At 38.3% G+C, this 23994-nt stretch overlaps 1 protein-coding gene across 4 annotated transcripts in view; it reads left to right on the forward strand.

Annotated features, from left to right (window-relative positions):
- The window catches only part of USP40 (ubiquitin specific peptidase 40), a gene marked incomplete at its 5' end in the record, with an annotated part of 91421 nt that overhangs the window by 39678 nt on the left and 27749 nt on the right, over positions 1-23994 (forward strand). For all 4 annotated transcript variants that reach the window (XM_079710520.1, XM_079710521.1, XM_079710522.1 and 1 more), the window contains 8 exons: positions 406-490; positions 1507-1577; positions 2253-2572; positions 5351-5474; positions 6866-6923; positions 14105-14158; positions 14920-15008; positions 16290-16376. In XM_079710520.1, the coding sequence (XP_079566646.1) occupies positions 406-490; positions 1507-1577; positions 2253-2572; positions 5351-5474; positions 6866-6923; positions 14105-14158; positions 14920-15008; positions 16290-16376 (888 nt within the window). The remainder of the gene's footprint in view (positions 1-405; positions 491-1506; positions 1578-2252; positions 2573-5350; positions 5475-6865; positions 6924-14104; positions 14159-14919; positions 15009-16289; positions 16377-23994) is intronic.

A 23994-nucleotide genomic window follows, 5' to 3' on the forward strand; every position in this document is an offset into this window, starting at 1 on the left:
CTGCTTTTCCCTGAATAGTACTGATTAAACACATAATTTTTGTTCTTTGGGACCAGGATTCCTGGGCTGGCACACTGATCATTTTGCCTTCTGATAAAAGTGATCTTCCCATAAATTAAGTAGAAATGGTTGTTGTTTAGATGGTCATTGTGCTCTTTGTGTATGTCAAGGTTCTTCAGTCACTAATGGATGTGAGATTAACCGTCTTTGGATTTGACTGATTTAACACTGAAAGATGTCTACTTTCCTCATTTTTGGTGCTGGATGGGGATTGTCGTATTCATTTTCTGGTTCCCTGTATCAGCTACATAAGTAAATTGGCACAGTGCTCTTCTTACTTAACCTGGAAAAGTGATCTATATGTGATTTTTCATTGTTTTCTTTTCTTTCATTCATATTCTGCAGCTGTTAGAATTTTGGGAAGGAGATATGGTTCTTAGTGTTGCAAAGTTTGTACCAGCAGGACTTCATGTTTACCAGACACTTGATGGTAAGAGAAATATTAAAACACAGCAACTTATTGTGCCTATGTACATTTTGTGGGGCTCATCTGTGACTTTCTGCTCTTGGCCAGTCTTTCCCCTACATACTACTTTTCTTAGCTATGCAGGTTCTCATCACATTGGTTTTAACAAATAATATATTTAGTTTTTCATATTTAATAAAAACAAATAATTTATTTAGTTTATAATGTATCCAATATATGTAATGTGTGAAATTTTGCTAACATGGAAATGTTTTATATTTTCTGAAATTAAGGCTACTTCTCTACCTAAACAAATTTTTTCTTAAAGGCTTTGGAAATTTTTTTATATTACCACAAACTTCTGAGCAAATGGTTTGAAACCATTTAAATCTTGTTAAATATGGCTTGTTTTTTTAATCCAATCTCAGCTTCAGACTTTGTAGCAAAACAAACAAAAGTACTTCAGGAGCTTAAAAGTACTTCCTTTAAATAACAACAGAACAGTAACAGCAGTAGCAGCAGTGACATTTATCTTGGACTTCATGGTGCCAGATACTGAGATAAGTGTTCTGTGTAAATTATCTAATTTGATTTTCACAAAATTCTATTATCCCCATTTCATAAATGAGAAAACTGAAGCATAGAGGCTTGAAGTCCACAAGGTCTTACAGCTCATTAGTGGGTGAGTGAGGACCGCTTGATGTGTAAGCCTTCCCCGTGTTCACAGTGTCAAGTACAGTTGACCTTTTATATTAACTTTTTTTTTCCTGCTTTCATGCCCACAAATCTTATGGGGGAAATGCTTACATAAAATGAAAACAGAGAGAAAAAAAAAAGGCTAAAGAGTGTGATGGAAGGAATAAAGATAAAAATAATATAAAATAATATCAATATAACAAACATAATTACTCCCTTTTTCTTAGTTTTCCTCAATGACAATGCTTTTTTTCAAACAAATGTTTGTGTCTTGGCTGTTGCTTTAGTTAAATATTTTTTTGATGATCATGAGAATGGTTTCACTGATAATCTCATCTTCCTAGGAGATCACCTAACACTGTGTGAAATTGAAATTGCTGATGGGGAAGACATCTTTGTATGGAATGGGGTGGAGGTAAATAAGTGTTGAAGAAATGTTCACAAGAGTTTTGTATATTTTTTAAGTTATTGTGATAAAATTTTATTCAGCATATGTGACGACACTTACATATTAGAAAACTGCTGAAATATCCAATAAATTTTAAGTACAATCAGTGTTGGTTATATGTTCAAGAGATAGTTGTAGAACACCTCCATGGTGCCAGGCTGTGTGTCAGAAGCTAGACACAAAGGTAAATAATCAGTTTGTATCCTTCAGGCATGTAGTGTGGGTCACTGCACTAAGATAAGTGAGCAGGAGGGTCGTACACACTCTTGATGAGGATTCAGAAGGAGCGGTTCGTTACACTGTTAGGGCTGGAGGTGACTTAAGGGAGCACAGTCAAGAGGGCAGTGAGGAGGATCTCACCCACTCAGTGGGCGTCCTCGGTGCACCTCATACATTTACCACTGCTGAGGACTCACAGTCTGTCTCCACTTCAGATTCCTCTCCTAAAAAGTAAAAGATGGCTAAGAAAAAGCTTCAAAAATCTAAAGCTGTTCTTGTGATATTTAAAAGACATTTGTGAAAACTTTATTTCACTTGAAAAAAAATGGGAATTGTTCTACAAGAGTCTTTTACTACATTACTGTGTTGACTTAATTTTGGCAAATATGAACTATACTAATGGCTGACTCGATCTTGTTATAGGTTGGCGGAATCCAGATTCAAGCTGGTAGTGACTGTGAACCTCTGCTTTTAAATGTTCTTCGTCCGGCAACAAGCAATGAAGAAGAGGAGTGTCAGCAGTTGATAGACTCTCCACATGTCTTTCCATCTAATGCAGAAATAGGTAGTGTACTCACAGCCTTTGCAATCCCAGCCGGAGTCATCTTAGTCAACAGTGCTGAGTCCGTAGGTGAAGAGAGCTGGACCACCATTCCCAAGGAAGACTTGAAGAAGACATTCAGAGAACAAGGTCTCAGAAATGGAAGCTCAATTTTAATTCAGGATTCTAATGATGGTACCAGGTAACATGCTAAGAAGAGAATTCTTTTTAAACTTATTTTAGTTACAGTGCTATATCTTAGAACTCTAGAGTTTTATGTTAATAATGATGAGAGTTAAATGTTTCTTTTTATTTCTAGACATTGTGTTCTATATATTGTAAATAGGAATGTTCGTGGTTAGACAACCTGGAGAAAAATGGTATTGTAATGTGATTTTTTTTTTTTGTAAATGTGGTAACTGAATAATATAGGTATAGGCTAGATATAGTATAGATTAGTTGGCAGTAAAACAGAATCTTATCAAATAAGTCTGATTAGCACTCATTATAAGATGGAGGGCACATTCTCACAGAGAAAGTTCCTAAAATTTTTCATGAGGAAGGTATTATCACAGCTGAATTTGTCTCATCACAAGACTCTCAGAAGGCAATTCAGTTTTTTGTTATAATCCTTTTTATGATGCCTGAGAGCCTCCCAGCTGCCCAGGTAAGGCAATTACTTGGGGAATTGCAGCCTTGGTTCCTGTAGGTCCCATTTGAAGCTCAGGAGTGCTTCCTCTCTTCATTTTTGTTATCCATGTCTGTGCCAGTACATTTCTGTGGTCAGCATTATCATACACGGTAACCCCCCCAACTTCCATACATTGCAGACTTCAGGTTATGACCAATGAATCAGGTGCCTGCTTTATCAGTGCTGTGAATATACTTAGATTCCAGAGGCTCTGTATTATTGTTTATTAGTGGCTGTGACATAGAGAAACAGAGCACGTGTGAAGTGTGTTTAGTTTGTGTTACATTTATCACTCTGGTTTCGACAAGTGTTTTCCAGACATTTATTTCCCTACCTTGTTTATTTAATTTAAAAGTTTATTATATATTTCTTTTTAGAAGATAATATACATTCATTAGGACTTGGGAAATATAGAGGTGAAGACAGGAGACCCAAAACAGCATCACCATACCACTCATGCAGTGTCTGTCACTGTTAGCTTTCTGAGCCCGAATAATTGGGTTTTTGTTTTGAAGGGTTTTTTTCTTATTAATTTATTATTTTATATATATATATATATATATATATAATTTTTGGCTGCGTTGGGTCTTCGTTGCTGTGCGCGGGCTTTCTCTAGTTGCAGTGAGCGGGGGCTACTCTTCGTTGTGGTGCACGGGCTTCTCGTTGCAGTGGCTTCTCTTGTTGCAGAGCACGGGCTCTAGGCGTGCGGGCTTCAGTAGTGGTGGCTCACGGGCTCTAGAGTGCAGGCTCAGTAGTTGTGGTGCACGGGCTTATTAGTTCCTCCACGGCATGTGGGATCTTCCCGGACCAGGGCTTGAACCCATGTCCCCTGCATTGGCAGGCGGATTCTCAACCACTGTGCCACCAGGAAAGTCCGGTTTTTTCCTTTTTAAACATAATAGTGATGATTTTATAGATAAATAGTTATATCCTGCTTTCCCCTCATGTTTGAAGGCTCTTCATAAACCTCATTTCATGGCTGCATAATAACCTATGTTGATGTTATAGGTTACCTGACTGCTCCTGTGTGAGGAGCGGGTAGCGACAAGGCCTTGGGGGCCAGCTGCCTGGCTTTGTTTCCAGCTTTATCACTTACTAGTAGTGTGACCGTGGGCAAGTTATGTCATCCCTCTCTGCTTAATTTCTTCTTCTGTAAAATGAGCATAATAATTAGTACCAGCTTCATACAGTTGTAAGGATTGAAAGAGTTAAGAGCTTACAAGTGTTTACACATGGTAAGTGCTAAGTAGTTTAGCTAGCATTCTTGTTATCATCCAGTTTTTCATTATTTTAAGGTGGTCTTCAGGGAACGTCTTTGTGCTTAAAACTTTGCTCTATTTAAGATTGCTAACTCAAGGTGGAGTCCCAGAGTGGAATAACTGAAATGAAGAGCAGAATTGTGGTGTAGGGCTCTGCTACGCACTCCCAAAGAGGGCTCCCGCTCACCCACTCAGTGCCTCTGTGTGAATTAGTGAGAAGTCACTCCTCCCTCAAGAACCTTTACTATCATCTGTAGGAAAATCTTGTTAGAACAAGACACTCCACTGCCATCTGCTGTCATAAAATTTTTTAAAACCTCTATAATGAAAATACAAATATACAGTGTATATGATGTGAATGATATCCATTGGGTGTGGTACTTTTTTTTTTTTGCGGTACGCGGGCCTCTCACTGCTGTGGCCTCTCCCGTTGTGGAGCACAGGCTCCGGATGCTCAGGCTCAGTGGCCATGGCTCACGGGCCCAGCCGCTCCGCGGCACGTGGGATCTTCCCGGACCGGGGCACGAACCCGCGTCCCCTGCATCGGCAGGCGGACTCTCAACCACTGCGCCACCAGGGAAGCCCAGATGTGGTACTTTTATTCAGTGTCAGTCCGCACGGCTGTGCACGCTGTCCTGCTGTTAAACTACTATGGGTGGGCTTTTGGCGTAGGTACTCTTTTAAAGCTCCCCTAGTGATTGCAGCGTGCAGGTAGACGTTAACAACTGATTGTTCAATTACAACAGTTCTCTTTGAAAAATGTGGCAACAAGTTATTTGTATAAATCAAAGAATATTTGGAATCATGAATATAGACTCCGTGGAATACTGTCTTAACACTACCCTAAAAAGATAGTGAACTTTCAAAAACCCAACTCAGTAGAACTTGGTCACCTTTAATTAGTCACATGAAGTGACACATGCAGAATTTTAGAATTGGTGCCTAAAGAAAAGCATGAATTTTCCAATCCTCTCTGATCCATAAAAGGGCTGTGTAAAGACACATTTTTTAAATGTCTTTTTACCTACAGTTTGTTGACCAGACAAGGGAAATGGATCACCAGTGTGAATGAGATTGACTGGCTCCAAGTTAAAAATTTATGCCCATTAGACTCTGAAGAAGAGCAAGTTAAAATATCAGCAACTCTTAACACAGTGAGTAGAATATTGATTTAAGTGTGGTTGACAGTTTTTAAGTAATACAATTTTATTTAGAAAGCAGTGCCTTAATCTTTCAGAACAGCTGTCTCAGTAAACTTCTAAATCTTAAGAAATCACCTTTTTATTTGTAACATTTGATTATTGCTAATTTACCTTTGTTAGCCCTTGGCATATTTCAAGAAAATATATGCCTTTTTTTCCCTCTAAAGCCTAGAATTAGAATGTGGGAGTTACCTTTTTAATTAGTTGATGGAATCTTCTGACTTTGATAACTGAAATGCTATTTTCAAGAGTCTTTTCTATATTTTTAAAACAAGGTATATATGTTTTGGTTTTGTGTTCTTTGGTGTTTGGGTTTTTTAAAGTTTATCTTAAATTGCTCTACAGTATACTCTGTGCTCTGTATAAAGCCAGTTGCTCTTCAAAGGGATTTTTTTTTTCAGTTTTCCATTTAAGGCTATTATACTGGTTTCCTTAAACATTATTTCAGGAAACATCTTTTTATATTTATGTAGTCTCCATTTATTAAGTTTTTCTGTAACTTTATTTTAAAAATTTAGAGTGTTTTCTTTTATATAAAATTATAGTTTCTTAAGGTTTGTTTGTACATTAGTGGGAACAGTATAAGGTCAATGCCCCAAAGCTCAGGAGACCTACCGCCCTGACCCTGAATGGGAGGCTGGTGCAGTCCTTGATTGCTGCAGCCTCTGTTCCTTCTTGGCACAGTGCAGGGCACCGGTGGGGAAGTAGAGTCAATGATCTCTGTCGTCAGCTTTACCCCTAAATTTCCACGATTTTATGCCCTAGAGGCAATTAGCCTAAATTTTAAAAAAGAAAAGAAAACACAATCTAAAATAATTTAAGTCGAAATTTTAAATAGTACCCTTGGATTAGTACATTTTTATATTATTAATGCTTATTAATTATTAGTACAGTTTTATATTATATTATTAATGAAGATACGAGATCTTCCCAGACCAGGGATCGAACCCGTGTCCCCTGCACTGGCCCTGAATTCATCATTCTTAACATAAACCTATAGTTTCTTTTGTTTGCTATCATCAGAAAAGTTAACTGTCAGCTTTTGCCTTTCGCTACTATTATGTCTTTGGTTTTCTAAAGTTTTCTGTAGGTGGCCTTCCCATTCCAATTATTATCAATTTGGTGAAAGCTTAACCAAGATCTAAGTTTTTGCCTTTGACTTTGTAGAAGAGAGAAAATAATTTCAGGGATGGAAAAAAAATGATTTTCAAGTAGGCAAAAACTGCTAAATGTAAGGTAATTAATAACTCAACCTGTATATGCACACACTGACAGTCTTCATTTTCCTCCTCTCCCATTGTTTTTAACTTATACACAGTCATTAGTTTATTTCTCTATTTTAGGTGGTGTTTGATATTCGAATTAAAGCCATAAAGGAATTAAAATTAATGAAGGAACTAGGTAATCATTTATGTTTGCTTTTGGTTTTTTGGCTTAATTTAGTTTTGTTTTGATTTTTAATTGAAAAAAATATGGGAGAGTACTAAAAATAATTTAGGGAAAACTCACGTATCTACCACCCAAAATGGACAAATGTTAACATCTTGCCATGTGTTTGTTTTTGCCTCAAACATTACAAATAAAGTCCTCTATGTTCTCCTCCTCAGACCTATCATCCTTCCCCAGGTGCAACCAGTATATCTGATTTGGGTGTGTATCTAGTTCATGCATTCACATTGTACTATATATATTATACCTCTCTCTATATATGTATGTGTGTATATTGTATTTTTACATTTATGTAAATTCTATCTTAATGAATATAACATTCCACAAACTCACTGTTCACTCGGCATTAAGTTTTCTTTTACAGCTTTATTGAGGTATAATTTACATATCATAAAACATCCATTTTAAGCATAATTCAGTGATTATTACTAAATGTATAAAGTCGTACAACCATCACAGGAATCCAGTTTTAGAACAGTTCCATCACTCCAAAAAGATCTCTCGTTCCCATTTGCATACCAAGCCCCTGACAGCCATTCATCTACTTTCTGTTTCTTTTGACTTGCTTTTCTGGACATTTCATGTAAATGAAAGCATGTTATATGTAGTCTTTTGTGTCTGGCTTCTTTCACTCAGCATATCATTTTTGAGATTCATCCATGATTTAGCATGTTTCAATAGTTTGTTCCTTTTTATTGCTGACTGGATAAAAAATAATATATTGTATGGATTGTATGGCTATATCACATTTTGTTTGTTCATTACCAGTTGACAGACATTTGGATTGTTTCCACTTTGGGGCTTTTATGACTGATTCTGCTATAAACATTATGTCTTTGTATAGACCTGTGTTTTCAATTCTCCTGGGTAGACGTACAGAATTGGAATTGCTGGGTCATATGGCAAAGTTATGTTTAACTTTATAAGAAACTGCCGTACTATTTTCCAAAGTGGCTGAATCATTTACATACCCACTGACAATGTATCAGGGTTGCAGTTTCTTCACATCCTTGCCAATATTTATAATTGTCTTTTTTTTATTTTATTTATTTATTTTGTTTATTTTTGGCTGTGTTGGGTCTTCGTTGCTGCGCACAGGCTTTCTCTAGTTGCGGCGAGTATGGGCTTCTCATTGCGGTGGCTTCTCTTATTGCAGAGCATGGGCTGTAGGCGTATGGGCTTCAGTAGTTGTGGCTCAGAGGCTCTAGAGCGCAGGCTCAGTAGTTGTGGCGCACAGGCTTAGTTGCTCCACGGCATGTGGGATCTTCCTGGACCAGGGCTTGAACTTGTGTCCCATGCATTGGCAGGTGGATTCTTAACCACTGTGCCACCAGGGAAGTCCTATAATTGTCTTTTTGATTGTAGCCATTTTAGTGAACATGAATTGGTATCTCCTGTGTTTAATTGCGTTTTCCTGATGCAGTGATGGTGAGCACTATTGATGTGCTTATCATCTATTTGTATACTCTAAGGACCCTATTAAAACTACTAGAATTAATAAGTGAGTTTAACAAGAGCTCAAAATCAATATATAAAAATCCATATGTTTACTAGCAACAAAAAAATGGAAAATTAAATTAAGAAAACATTTATAATAGCATAAACTATCATGAAATACTTGGGGGTAAATTTAACAAGATATGTTGAAGACCTGTACACCGGGAACTAGAAAACATTGCCATGAAAAATAAAAGAAGACCCAAATAAATTAAATGATGTACCATATTCTTGGATCAGAAGACACAGTACTATTAAGAGGCTAATTCTCTCAAAACTTATTTGTACATTCAGTGCACTCTCACTCAAAATTCTGGCAGGGTTTTTTTTTTTTTGGTGGAAATTGACAAGATGATTCTTAAATTTCTGTGGAAATGCAAAGAACCTAAAGTATCCATAACAATTTTAGAGGAAATAAAGAACAAAGTTGGAAGAGTTACACCATCTGATTTCAAGACTTACTCTGAAACTATAGAAATCAAGACAGTGTGTGTGGTCATGAGGGTCGACATATGGAGCGGAGTTCAGCACGTGTGGCCTACAACCTGCTTCTGCACAGCCAGTGAGCTAAGAATAGTTTTTACATTTTTTAAGGGCTCTTTTAAGAAGAAGAATGTGTGGGCTTCCCTGGTGGCGCAGTGGTTGAGAGTCCGCCTGCCAATGCAGGGGACATGGGTTCGTGCCCCGGTCCAGGAGGATCCCACATGCCGCAGAGCGGCTGGGCCCGTGAGCCATGGCCACTGAGCCTGTGCGTCCGGAGCCTGTGCTCCGCAACGGGAGAGGCCACAGCAGTGAGAGGTCTACGTACAGCACACACAAAAAAAAAAAAAGAGAAGAAGAGTGTGCAACAGAGATCATATGTGGAAATGTTCCAGAGTATTTACAACAGAACTACATTGAAAAGCCAGAAATAGATGCAAACATATTTAGTCAGTTGACTTTCAACAGAAGTGCCAAGGTATTTCCATGGGGAAAGATACTATTTCAGCATACAGTGCTGGACCAATTGAATATCAATAGATGCAAAAAAATGAACCTCCAACTTTGCCTTACATCATGTAAAAAATGAACTCAAAATGGATCATAGAACTTCCCTGGTGGCACAGTGGTTAAGAGTCCGTCTGCCAATGCAGTGGACACGGGTTCAACCCCTGGTCGGGGAAGATCCCACATGCCGCGGAGCAACTAAGCCCGTGGACCACAACTACTAAGCCTGTGCTCTAGAGCCCATGCTCCACAACAAGAGAAGCCACTGCAATGAGAAGCCCACATACTGCAACGAACAGTAGCCCCCGCTTGCCACAACTAGAGAAAGCCCGTGTGCAGCAACAAAGACCCAACACAGCAAAAAATAAATTAAAAAAAAAAAAGATCATTGACTTCAATGTTAAAACCTAAAACTGTAAAACTTCTGGGGGAAAACATAGAAAATCTCTGTTACTTTTACCATAAGGAAGAGATTTTTTTTAAAAGATAGGACTTAGTACAAACCATGAAAGTAAAAGCAAATTGGACTACTACAAAATTTTAAAAGCATTTGAAAAGGCAGGCCACAAACTGAGAAAAAAGTTATAAAACACATATTTGACAATAGACTTGCATCCAGGCTATATAAAAAATACTTATAACCTAATCAGAAGACAACCCAAATTGGGAAGCCACTTTACAAAAGAAAATCTACCTATGAACACCCAATAAGCACAGGAGAAGACACTCAGTATCATTAGCCAACAAACTAAAACCGTAATGACGCATCACTGCACGCCTAGTAGAATGATTACAATTTTAAATGCTGACAAAACTAAGTGATATCGAAGACGTGGATCAACTGGGACTGCCGCGTGTTGCTGGTGGGAGTGTAAAATGGTACAGTCGCTTTGGTAAGGAGTTAGCTTAGTTCCTGTGAATTTAAATATTCACTTATCAGTTCTCCTGGATTTTTATCCAAGAAAAATTAAAACATGTATCCTTACAAATACTATAAACTTTCATAACCAAAAATGGGAAACAATCCAAATGTCAGTGAGCAGGTGAACAAATTGTGATGTATCCATACAATGGGATGCTATTCATCAATAAAAGAAGTAAACTACCACCCCATGCAAAACATGGATGAATCTCAAAGACATCATGCCAAGCAAAAGAAGCTAGTCACAAAAGAGTAATACTCTTAGGATTCCACTTATCGATGTGAAATTGTCAAAAAAGAAAACCTAAGCTGTAGTTACAGAGGCAGATCAGCATTAGGGGATGGGGGATTGACTACGGAGTGTCATGAGGGAATTTGGGGGGGTGATGCAAATTATATCTCAATTTGCTGGTGGTTACTGAGTGTTTTCATCGACCTCTTTTAAACTGTGCACTTAAACTGGATGTGTTTTATTATAAGTAAATTATACCTCAATAAAGTGACTTAAGAATATATGGTTTATTAAAATGAATAGTTTGTTGTCTTCCCGTGTCACAGATCTCCTTTCTTCCACTCCTTCGCTCTGAACTATTCTTTACATAGCAAGTGATCTTCTTAAACGTAGGTGAATCAGATCATGTCACCCTCTGCTTAAAGCCCTGTTGTGCTCTTTGCACTTGGTAGTATATTGCCTGCGGCTCCTGGCCTACAGGAACCTGCTTCGTCTGGCCATTGCCTAACTAACCTCCTTGCAGTCCACTCACCTGCTTATTCACAGCATACTTCCCACGCTGACTTCGTGGAATTTCTGGTCGCAGGCTCTCTTCCACCCCCGAGACTTCTTTTTTTTTTTTAAAGCAGAGGGAGGTTTTTTGTTTTTTTGTTTTTACATATTTATTTTTGGCTGCGTTGGGTCTTTGTTTCTGCGCGTGGGCTTTCTCTAGTTGTGGAGAGCGGGGGCTGCTCTTCACTGTGGTGGCTTCTCTTGTTACGGAGCTCAGACTCTAGGCGCACAGGCTTCAGTAGATGTGCCTCCCGGGCTCTAGAGCACAGGCTGTGTCGCTGTGGCGCACAGGCTTAGTTCCTCCGCAGCCTGTGGGATCTTCCCGGACCAGGGATCAAACCCATGTCCCCTGCATCGGCAGGTGGATTCTTAACCACTGCACCACCAGGGAAGCCCCCCTGAGACCTCTTAATCCTGTAATCTTTTTTGAACTCTGTTCCCTTTACTCTTCATCTGCTAACTTCAGTCACTCATTTGGTCTTAGCTGAAATATTATTTCCGTCATCCCTGGCTACACAATCTCAGTTCATCTGTCTATCGTACTCTAACGCCCATCCTTCCCTTCGTAGCACTTACACTGTAACTATCTGTGTTTTGTGTTATGAATGTCCACCTCCCCCATTAGATGAGGCTCTTTGCGGGCAGAGTCCATGGCTGTTTTTCTTATTGTCAGCTTCTAGGACAGTGCCTGGCACATAGAAGATACATGACGTGTGTTGAATGAAAGTGAAAATTTTTTAAAAAAACAATATTTAAATTAACATTTTTTTAATTGGAGAACTCTTTTACATAAGCTGTTTCAGTTGTCAAGGAGTTTGTATTAGAATTCTATGCTGGCTTCACATTACTGTAGTATAAGGGCTAGAACTCAGGAATCTCAAAGAGATTCTGTTCTGTTCAGATAAAGTTAGAACTTCTAAGGCCCGTGGCATTCCTGCCCTCTCAGAAGCCTCCACCCCTTTGAATTCCCCCACCTCATATGCAACTTGGTAAGAATTCTGTTTGGAATTAAAACCTAATATACTTCTTCCCACAAAGCAGGAGTCTTTACATCCTCAAAAACAGGGCATACTGGCCCTAATCCATTTACTAACTAAGCATAAAAATCACCTAACTTATTTTAAATCTAGGCAGTCTCTGCGCAGTTCTAATTCACATGAATTTTAGTTACCACCGTTTATCTGTTACCCAGCAGCATGGTTCAAATTTCAGCTGCCACCGGATATTAACTGAGTAATTGCATAAAGTACAAACTTTGCTACTAGCTCTTTAGTCTACAGATCACTGTGAAATAACATGTACATCATGATCAGTGACCAGTTACTTCACTCTTTAAAGCCTATCAGTAATTGGTCAGTGCATAGCTGCTATTAATTTTTACCATATAGACAACAAAGTGTGTAGTTTATTGCCTCCTTTTCTTCCAGTGGTAAACTCAGGTAACATTTTACAAGAATGGATAATCGAATTAGCCAACAATGGTAAAAGTGCAGGAAAGAAACGAAAGCGTATGGGACTTCCCTTGTGGCACAGTGGTTAAGAATTTGCCTGCCAATGCAGGGGACACGGGTTCGAGCCCTGGTCCGGGAAGATCCCACATGCCATGGAGCCACTAAGCCCGTGCACCACAACTACTGAGCCTGCGCTCTAGAGCCCGAGAGCCACAACTACTGAAGCCCATGCGCCTAGAGCCCGTGCTCCGCAACAAGAGAAGCCACCGCACTGAGAAGCCCGCGCACCGCAACGAAGAGTAGCCCCTGCTCACCGCAACTAGAGAAAGTCGCACGCAGCCACAAAAGGCCCAACACAGCCAATAAATAAATAAATAAATAAGTAAATTTATTTTAAAAAGAGAGAAACAAAAGTATATGGAGCTATAGAAGAAAAAGCTGGCTGTGGGAATGCTGGCACTGCCGTCATTTGAGAGAATCCAGATGTGCAGCCAGAGGAACTTAACATAAACTCACAGGAGTGAGGAAAGTGGTTGTGACGAAAAGTATATGAAGATATCCCAGAGGAGTCAATGCTGGCAGAAAAACTTCATATTAAAGGAGCTCTTGGAGATATTTCATGAAATTGAAAGTACAAAACATAAAATACTGGAAGCTGATCCAAATTTAGAGTATCATTAGGGGCTAGAAAAGATGTCCACCCTGTACTGCAAGCTCTACGAGACAAAAGCAATCCCTGTTTAAACTAGTCTTGTGGTTTTTACAAAGAAAACATTTTAATTCTCAGTGTCTGTAGTGTTTTGTTTTTTTTTTAATCTATTATTTTTGGCTGTGTTGGGTCTCGGTTGCTGCGCACGGGCTTTCTCTAGTTGTGGTGAGCGGGGGCTGCTCTTCGTTGTGGTGCGTGGGCTTCTCACTGTGGTGGCTTCTCTTGTTGCGGAGCACGGGGTCTAGGCACGTGGGCTTCAGTAGTTGCGGTATGTGGGCTCAGTAGTTGTGGTTCGCAGGCCCTAAAGCGCGGGCTCAGTAGTTGTGGCGCCTGGGCTTAGTTGCTCCGCGGCATGTGGGATCTTCCCGGCCCAGGGCTCGAACCCATGTCCCCTGCATGGGCAGATGGATTCTTAACCACTGCGCCACCAGGGAAGCCCCCTGTAGTGTTTTAAATTACAGTGTAAATATTAGTTTGCTATTTTTTTATTTCACTGTACATGTATAACTGACAGAGTTTTTAATGTTTTGACAAAAAATGTTAAAGATCACAGTACAATCATAATTTTTTTTAAGATTTCCGTGCACAGTTTCAATTTGCACAGGCGTTCTTAGGGTCCTGCACTGCTGTGCAAAGGGAAGACTGCCTGTATGTTTTTTTTTGTCGTTGGGTTTTTTTGCTTGTTTTTGGGGGGTTTTTTAGCTTCCTGCTAATTAACACAGTATAGAATCTCTCTTTGGTTTTCTTTGTTTGCTGCACTAACCAGCATCTTTTTATTTATAGCCGAGGACAGCTGTTTGAGACCTATTGATAGAAACGGGAAGCTTCTTTGTCCAGGTAAATCTTTTTGGTAGCCTTCAAAAGCTGACACCTACTCATGCCACCTATCTTTCTCAAAACTTTTACCTTAAACAGTGACTTCCAATACCTAATATTCTTAAGTTACCTTTTAGAAACTGGTTTATAGAACAGACTTTCATCCAGATATCTTCCTTGTGAATTACAGAAAGTCTTAACCAAAAATCAAACACTTCTGTTTTCTAAAGGAAAACACCTGTCTTTCTGATTAGCTGACGTGCATTTTAGTCATGGTTTTGCCCTAGTTGTATCTTTCTAGATTTATTATCAGAGTTTTTTATTTGTTTTGTTGATTTTATCGTGATACCAGTTATCACAGTAACCAGAGTCTTGGTTCTTACCTCTGTAACGCATCTTGTCATTAGACTTAATTTACTCTTTTGATGGTAGTCACCATAGCAGCTTTAAACTTGGAAGAAGCTGGTCCATCATGCATGAATCAATTCAGAATATTACATAATCCATGCAGACAACAGCTCTCTTTTGTTAAGTATGAATCTAGAACATTCATAGCTGCCTCTTATTTCTTAGCATTGCTGTACAGATAACAAGAGTATACGTCCTAGAGTGAGAAAATCTAAGATCAAACATAACTGTATATAATCCTTTTGCATGGAGTATAACTCAGTTTTTTTCTTTCTTAACATTCTTGATTTACAAAGAAAGGCTGATTTCAGTGTATTAGTTTGTCCAAAGGTAGGAATTAATAACATTTACCATGTTATCAAAATTCTTTTTAGTGCCAGACAATTACACTTTGAAGGAAGCAGAATTGAAGATGGGGAGTTCATTGGGACTGTGTCCTGGAAAAGCACCAACTTCTTCTCAGGTAAAAGGAGATCACCTGACGGACCCAAATCAACCTTACCATGATCAGAAGTTCTTAATTGTATGATTCATTCCTTAACTACTGCAGTAATACTGTTTTTCTTAAAATTTTTCTTTTCCTTAAATGATACCTTTTATTTAGGAATACATCCATATAGTTCTCTGTGTTTAAGTCAAAAATACTATGTCAAAGTATATTCATAAGGTTGTTTTTCTGTGAAAATTTTGTGGTTAAGGGAGATCTTTAAAGTTGAGTGGCCACCAGTTTCAACCACCATAATTCATAAATTCTAAAATGTACCCTTTTTCTCCTACATTTTAACATCTGTGAGATTAAGATGCATCTTACAATCAGTGGCATCCTGCACTGTAGCTGATGCTATGCTTCCTTTCTTGGTAGTGCATAAAATAATAAGTAACAACTGGCAGCATTTTAGATTTAATGAAATACAGTATACTGATTTTGAACTTAATTACTCCCTGCAATAATATAATAGACTCACAGCAGATTTTTCTTTATCGGTATTAATTTTATTTACAGAATACTATGAGGTTGACCTTTGCCTAGAACCCTATCTACTTAATAAACTTTCATTACAGTCCAAAAGCCATAACGATGTCCTTACTGTTAAGACTCAGTGTCACGGTAAAGCTAAACTCCTATCAGGATCCCCATGGCTCCCAGATCCCTGATATGGAATTAATCCATTTCATTAGTTTCCCAACTACCTCCCCTTTAATTTGTTCTTCCCCAAACTCTAACAAATAGTAGTGCATGACAAGATCATAGGAGATAAAACATGAGAACTGTGGTTGAGTTAGAAAGGAAAAATAGGCTGTAAAGAACTGAATTGACGAGATCAGATTTACATTTTTCCTGTGGGTTCCAGGGAGTTAAAGTATGTGGGACCTCTGGACAGAAAATAAGATCACAAACTAATGACTCAGAAAAAAACACAGTTAATGCTCATAGTGTATAGTAATTGCAAATCTCTTTGAGGAATGACTGAGAGAGAGATGGAGATCATACTAGAATAAATAATGTCTGTGGGAGATGTTTCTTAGGAGTAAAAACATTGGTGATAAAGAATCTTACATTTCTAGGTAGTCAAGATTATTGTTTAAATTGTAACTTTAAAATATCCAACGTAGACTTGTTTTTACATAATTTGAGATTTTTATTAAAGTTTTATGACCATTGGCTTTTCAGTTTTGGAAATAAATATTTATAGAATTTTGAAATTCAAATTAAATTGCATTTATACCTCTATCTTGATCTTAGCTGTTCCTGTTTTTCGCTGTGGGGAGCGATGTTCAGCCTGGGACAGAGATGGAGATCATAGTAGAAGAAACAATATCTGTGAGAGATGTAAGGAATTTTACTTTGGGTGGCCGGGGTCTGTGGGTGTTTGGTATGGGGAGCAGTGGGAACCTGTGTTAGGATTTTGAGATCCTAAGGGTAGGGTTTACATAATATCCATTAAAGAATTCTATGTATTCACTAAAAGAATAGTTTGGATTGCTTGAAAGGTGGTGAGCCAGCTGTGGTTTTAAAAATAAGATTATTCTTTTTTCTTGTCTGACTACTAATAATACATGTTTATTGTAGAAATTTGGGATATATAAAAACGGGTTAAAAGAAAAAAATTAAAACCCCTCATTATCCCTTATCCCACTAATGTTAACATTTTGGCATATTTCCTTCTGCTGTTTCTACATTATGTGTACACACATAATCTCACACACACAGGTGTGAACGTGTGTGTGTGATAAAGCAAACAATTATGTGAATGTCACTGAGAACAGGGACTTTCAGTCTTGGAAAATGGAGAGACAGATAATATCAGTGTGGTTAAAGAAAGCCTGTACTCCTGAATTTGTTTTTTTGTTTTGTTTTAAATATTTATTTATTTGTTTGCTTGTTTGTTTACTTATTTATTTATTTTGGCTGCGCCATGTGGGAATCTTTGTTGCACCATGCAGGATCTTTAGTTGTGGTGTGCGGACTTCTTTTTTTAATATTTATTTATTTATTTATTTATAATTTAAATTTTTTTAATTTTAAATTTTTTTTTTTTTTTTATACAGCAGGTTGTTATTAGTTACCCACTTTATACATATTAATGTATGCATGTCAATCCCAATCTCCCAATTCATCCCACCACCACCACCCCCCGCCCCGCTGCTTTCCGCCCTTGGTGTCCATACGTTTGTTCTCTACATCTGTGTCTCTATTTCTGCCCTGCAAACCGGTTCATCTGTACCATTTTTCTAGGTTCCACATGTATGCATTAATATACGACATTTGTTTTTCTCTTTCTGACTTATTTCACTCTGTATGACAGTCTCTGGATTCATCCATGTCTCTACAAATGACCCAATTTCCTTCCTTTTTATGGCTGAGTAATATTCCATTGTATATATGTACCACATCTTCTTTATCCATTCATCTGTCGATGGGCATTTAGGTTGCTTCCATGACCTGGCTATGGTAAATAGTGCTGCAGTGAACATTGGGGTGCATGTATCTTTTTGAATTATGGGTTTCTCTGGGTATATGCCCAGTAGTGGGATGCCCATTCTAACTGGTGTGAGGTGATACCTCATTGTAGTTTTGATTTGCATTTCTCTAATAATTGGTGATGTTGAGCAGCCTTTCATGTGCTTCTTGGCCATCTGTATGTCTTCTTTGGAGAAATGTCTATTTAGGTCTTCTGCCCATTTTTGGATTGGGTTGTATGTTTTTTAATATTGAGCTGCATGAGCTGTTTGTATATTTTGGAGATTAATCCTTTGTCTATTGATTCATTTGCAAATATTTTCTCCCATTCTGAGGGTTGTCTTTTTGTCTTGTTTGTAGTTTCCTTTGCTGTGCAAAAGCATTTAAGTTTCATTATGTCCCATTTGTTTATTTTTGTTTTTATTTCCATTACTCTAGGAAGTGGATCAAAAAAGATCTTGCTGTGATTCATATCAAAGAGTTTTCTTCCTATGTTTTCCTCTAAGAGTTTTATAGTGTCTGGTCTTACGTTTAGGTCTCTAATCCATTTTGAGTTCAGTTTTCTGTATGGTGTTAGGGAGTATTCTAATTTCATTCTTTTACATGTAGCTGTCCAGTTTTCCCAGCACCACTTACTGAAGAGACTGTCTTTTCTCCATTGTAAATCCTTGCGTCCTTTGTCATAGATTAGTTGACCATAGGTGTGTGGGTTTATATGTGGGCTTTCTATCCTGTTCCATTGATCTATATTTCTGTTTTTGTGCCAGTGTCTTGATGACTGTAGCTTTGTAGTATAGTCTGAAGTCAGGGAGTCTTGATTCCTCCAGCTCCATTTTTTTCCCTCAAGACTGCTTTGGCTATTCAGGGTCTTTTGTGTCTCCATACAGATTTTAAGAGTTTTTGTTGTAGTTCTGTAAAAATGCCATTGGTAATTTGATAGGGATTGCATTGAATCTGTAGATTGCTTTGGGTAGTTAGTCATTTTCACAATATTGATTCTTCAGTCCAAGAACATGGTATATCTTTCCATCTGCTTGTATCATCTTTAATTTCTTTCATCATTGTCTTATAGTTTTCTGCATACAGGTCTTTTGTCTCCCTTGGTAGGTTTATTCCTAGGTATTTTATTCTTTTTGTTGCAGTGGCAAATGGGAGTGTTTCCTTAATTTCTCTTTCAGATTGTTCATCATTAGTGTATATGAATGCAAGAGATTTCTGTGCATTAATTTTGTATCCTGCACCTTTACCAAATTCATTGATTAGCTCTAGTAGTTTTCTGGTGGCATCTTTAGGATTCTGTATGTATAGTATCATGTCATCTGCAAACAGTGACAGTTTTACTTGTTTTCCAATTTGTATTCCTTTTATTTCTTTTTCTTCTCTGATTGCCGTGGCTAGGGCTTCCAAAATTATGTTGAATAATAGTGGTGAGAGTGGACATCCTTTTCTTGTTCCTGATCTTAGAGGAAATGCTTTCAGTTTTTCACCATTGAGAATGATGTTTGCTGTGGGTTTTTGTCGTATATGGCCTTTATTATGTTGAGGTAGGTTCCCTCTGTGCCCACTTTCTGGAGAGTTTTTTTTGTTTGTTTTTTGGGGTTTTTTTTGTGGTACGCGGGCCTCTCACTGTTGTGGCCTCTCCCGTTGCGGAGCACAGGCTCTGTACGCGCAGGCCCAGCGGCCATGGCTCACGGGCCCAGCCGCTCCGCGGCATGTGGGATCTTTCCGGACCGGGGCACGAACGCGTGTCCCCTGCATCGGCAGGCGGACTCTCAACCACTGCGCCACCAGGGAAGCCCTGGAGAGTTTTTATCATAAATGTGTGTTGAATTTTGTCAAAAGCTTTTTCTGCATCTATTGAGATGATCATGTGGTTTTTATCCTTCAGTTTGTTAATATGGTGTATCACGTTGATTGATTTGCGTATATTAAAGAATCCTTGCGTCCCTGGGATAAATCCCATTTGATCATGGTGTATAATCCTTTTAATGTGTTGTTGGATTCTGTTTGCTAGTATTTTGTTGAGAATTTTTGCATCTCTATTCATCAGTGATATTGGTCTGTAATTTTCTTTTTTTGTAGTATCTTTGTCTGGTTTTGGTATCAGGGTGATGATGGCCTCATAGAATGAGTTTGAGAGTGTTCTTTCCTCTGCAACTTTTTGGAAGAGTTTGAGAAGGATGGATGTTAGCTCTTCCCTGAATATTTGATAGAATTCACCTCTGAAGTCATCTGGTCCTGGACTTTTGTTTGTTGGAAGATTTTTAATCACAGTTTCAATTTCATTACTTGTGATTGGTCTGTTAATGTTTTCTATTTCTTCCTGGTTCAGTCTTGGAAGGTTATACCTTTCTAAAAATTTGTCCATTTCTTCCAGGTTGTCCATTTTATTGGCATAGAGTTGCTTGTAGTAGTCTCTCAGGGTGCTTTGTATTTCTGCGGTGTACGTTGTAACTTCTCCTTTTTCATTTCTAATTTTATTGATTTGAGTCCTCTCCCTCCTTTTCTGATGAGTTTGGCTAATGGTTTATCAATTTTGTTTATCTTCTCAAAGAACCAGCTTTTAGTTTTATTGATCTTTGCTACTGTTTTCTTTGTTTCTATTTCATTTATTTCTGCTCTGATCTTTATGATTTTTTCCTTTTCCTAATAACTTTGGGTTTTTTCTTCTTTCTCTAGTTCGTTTAGGTGTAAGTTTAGATTGTTTATTTGAGATTTTTCTTGTTTCTTGAGGTAGGCTTGCATTGCTATAAACTTCCCTCTTAGAACTGCTTTTGCTGCATCCCATAGGTTTTGGATCGTCGTGTATTGTTGTCATTTGTCTCTAGGTATTTTTCGATTTCCTCTTTGATTTCTTCAGTGATCTCTTGGTTATTTAGTAACATATTGTTTAGCCTCCACGTGTTTGTGTTTTTTACGTTTTTTTCCCTGTAATTCATTTCTAATCTCATAGTGTTGTGGTCAGAAAAGGTGCTTGAGATGATTTCAATTTTCTTAAATTTACTGAGGCTTGATTTGTGACCCAAGATGTGATCTATCCTGGAGAATGTTCCATGCGCACTTGAGAAGAAAGTGTAATCTGCTGTTTTTGGATGGAATGTCCTATAAATATCAATTAAATCTATCTGGTCTATTGTGTCATTTAAAGCTTCTGTTTCCTTACTTATTTTCATTTTGGATGATCTGTCCATTGGTGTAAGTGAGGTGTTAAAGTCCCCTACTATTATTGTGTTATTGTCGATTTCCTGTTTTATAGCTGTTAGCAGTTGCCTTATGTATTGAGGTGCTCCTATGTTGGGTGCATATATATTTATAATTGTTATATCTTTTTCTTGGATTGATCCCTTGATCAATATGTAGTGTCCTTCCTTGTCCCTTGTAACATTCTTTATTTTAAAGTCTATTTTATCTGATATGAGTATTGCTACTCCAGCTTTCTTTTGGTTTCCATTTGCATGGAATATCTTTTTCCATCCCCTCACTTTCAGTCTGTATGTGTCCCTAGGTCTGAAGTAGGTCTCTTGTAGACAGCATATAGATGGGTCTTGTTTTTGTATCCGTTCAGCAAACCTGTGTCTTGTGGTTGGAGCACTTAATCATTTAAGGTAATTATCGATATGTATGTTCCTATTACCATTTTTGTAATGGTTTGGGGTTTATTTTTGTAGGTCCTTTTCTTCTCTTGTGTTTCCCACTTAGAGAAGTTCCTTTAGCATTTGTTGTAGAGCTGGTTTGGTGGTGCTGAATTCTCTTAGCTTTTGCTTGTCTGTAAAGCTTTTGATTTCTCCATCGAATCTGAATGAGATCCTTGCTGGGTAGAGTAATCTTGGTTGTAGGTTCTTCCCTTTCATCACTTTAAATATGTCATGCCACTCCCTTCTGGCTTGTAGAGTTTCTGTGGAGAATTCAGCAGTTAACCTTATGGGAGTTCCCTTGTATGTTATCTGTCGTTTTCCCCTTGCTGCTTTCAATAATTTTTCTTTGTCTTTAATTTTTGCCAATTTGATTACTGTGTGTCTCAGCACGTTTCTCCTTGGGTTTATCTTGTATGGGACTCTCTGCGCTTCCTGGACTTAGTTGGCTCTTTCCTTTCCCACGTTAGGGAAATTTTCAACTATAATTCTCTTCAAATATTTTCTCTGGTCCTTTCTCTCTCTCTTCTCCTTCTGGGACCCCTATGATGCAAATGTTGTTGCATATAATGTTATCCCAGAAGTCTCTTAGGCTGTCTTCATTTCCTTTCATTCTTTTTTCTTTATTCTGTTCCGCAGCAGCGAATTCCACCATTCTGTCTTCCAGGGTCACTTATCTGTTCTTCTGCCTCAGTTATTCTGCTACTGATTCCTTCTAGTTTATTTTTCATTTCAGTTATTGTATTGTTCATCTCTGTTTGTTTGTTCTTTAATTCTTCTAGGTCTTTGCTAAACATTTCTTGCATCTTCTTGATCTTTGCCTCCATTCTTTTTCCAAGGTCCTGGATCATCTTCACTATCATTATTCTGAATTCTTTTCTGGAAGGTTGCCTATCTCCACTTCATTTAGTTGTTTTTCTGGGGTTTTATCTTGTTCCTTCATCTGGTACACAGTCCTCTGCCTTTTCATCTTGTCTATCTTTCTGTGAATGTGGTTTTTGTTCCATAGGCTGCAGGATTGTAGTTCTTCTTGCTTCTCCTGTCTGCCCTCTGGTGGATTCTATTTATTTATTTATTCATTTGGTTATGTTGGGTCTTAGTTGCAGCATGCAGGCACTTTGTTGCAGCACGCAGGCTCTAGAGCACACAGGCTTAGTTGCCCCGTGGCATGTAGTATCTTAGTTCCCTGGCCAGGGATCGAACCCGGGCCCCCTGCTTTGGGAGCACAGAGTCTTACCCACTGGATCACCAGGGAAGTCCCTGTGCTCCTGAATTTGAATTAGAAGAATTAGAATGAACCTGATATATTTTTTTCTTTAAAAAATTATTTTTCTAGCTCTGTCCCCTGAAATCGCTTATAGAAACAGTGATCAACCTGGTAGTAGCAAGCATCCCAGCGTTCAGATTGTGGTCACTAAATACCATTTCCTAGAGGAATTAGGGCTTCTTGGAGTAATGGCTGGTTCTGTATCTAGGTCAGGAAAGTGTATGATGAGCCTGGAACATCTCATCAGGACAGAAAACAGTATAGCTAGCAAAGACCTCTGGGATCAACAAAGAGAGTCAGGAGCCAACCTGAAGATAAGAGTTTGAACCTCCGTGGGAATAATAATGAAAATTGCTTCACACGTACGTAAAATCCATGAGTTCACAGTGATCCTAAAAAATATGCTATTCATTGCTTACCTGTAGTGGATGCTAGGGAACCATAAATGAAAGAGTCAAGCATGTATCTTTTTCTTTGCAAACTATACCTCACATCAACCAAATAGATAATGAGAAGATTTTTTTAGTAGACATATCCCAGCTAACAAAATGAAGAAAGAATTTTAGACTATCACTGTTTTTCAACTCCTAATGAATTAATGGATCTAAGCAAGGATCCTGAAAAACTGCTAACAACTCCAAAAGAGCAACACCCAGACATTTAGAAGTTGAAAACAATACCCGTGCTCTTGCCAAAAAAACAAAACAAAACTGCACGTGAGTCCGATCAAGCCTCTAGGTCTGAGTACCAGTTTCTATGAAGTACAGGGGACAGAGGGACCTGCTAAGTGCACCACAGGCCTGCAGTAAGCACTGTCCTGACGTGGAAAACTCCTCTTCAAGAAATCAGCTGCAGTGTGAGACAGCTTGTAGGTTAAAGGAGACTTAGGAGAAATAGCAGGTAGGTGCAATGTATGGAATTTATGTGGCCCTTGATTCAAACCAAAAGAACTGTAGGAACAGTTTAAGAGAAAGTAAGGAAATTTGAACACTGACAGAATATTTGTTATTTACGAGTTCTTAATTTTTTTAGATATTATAATTATTTAAGAGTTACGTTTTTTAAAAGAATCTTCATCGTTTAGAGCTGAGTACTGAATATCAATAAATGAAATGATACCTGACATTTGCTTCAAAAGAATGTGAGGAGCGAGTCAGGGGAAGTGGGCGGGGCACAGACAGACAGGACTGGCCGCAGCAGGAGTTGAGGCTGGCAGTGGACACCTGAGGGTTCATTTTACTGTCCTCTGCATGTGTGTGAAATTTTCCATGATAAAACATTTTTTTAATTTTTTATTATTTTTTTAATAAATTTATTTATTTATATTTATTTTTGGCTGCATTGGGTCTTTGTTGCTGCACATGGGCTTTCTCTAGTTGTGGTGAGCAGGGGCTACTCTTCGTTATGGTGCGCGGGCTTCTCATTGCGGTGGCTTCTCTAATTATGGAACATGGGCTCTAGGCACATGGACTTCAGTAGTTGTGCGCGGGCTCAATAGTTATGGCTTGAGGGCTCTAGAGCACAGGCTCAGTAGCTGTGGCGCATGGGCTTGGTTGCTCCATGGCATGCGGGATCTTCCCGGACCAGG

Source organism: Hyperoodon ampullatus (genome assembly GCF_949752795.1).
Source record: "Hyperoodon ampullatus genome assembly, chromosome: 8".
Lineage (NCBI taxonomy): Eukaryota > Metazoa > Chordata > Mammalia > Artiodactyla > Ziphiidae > Hyperoodon > Hyperoodon ampullatus.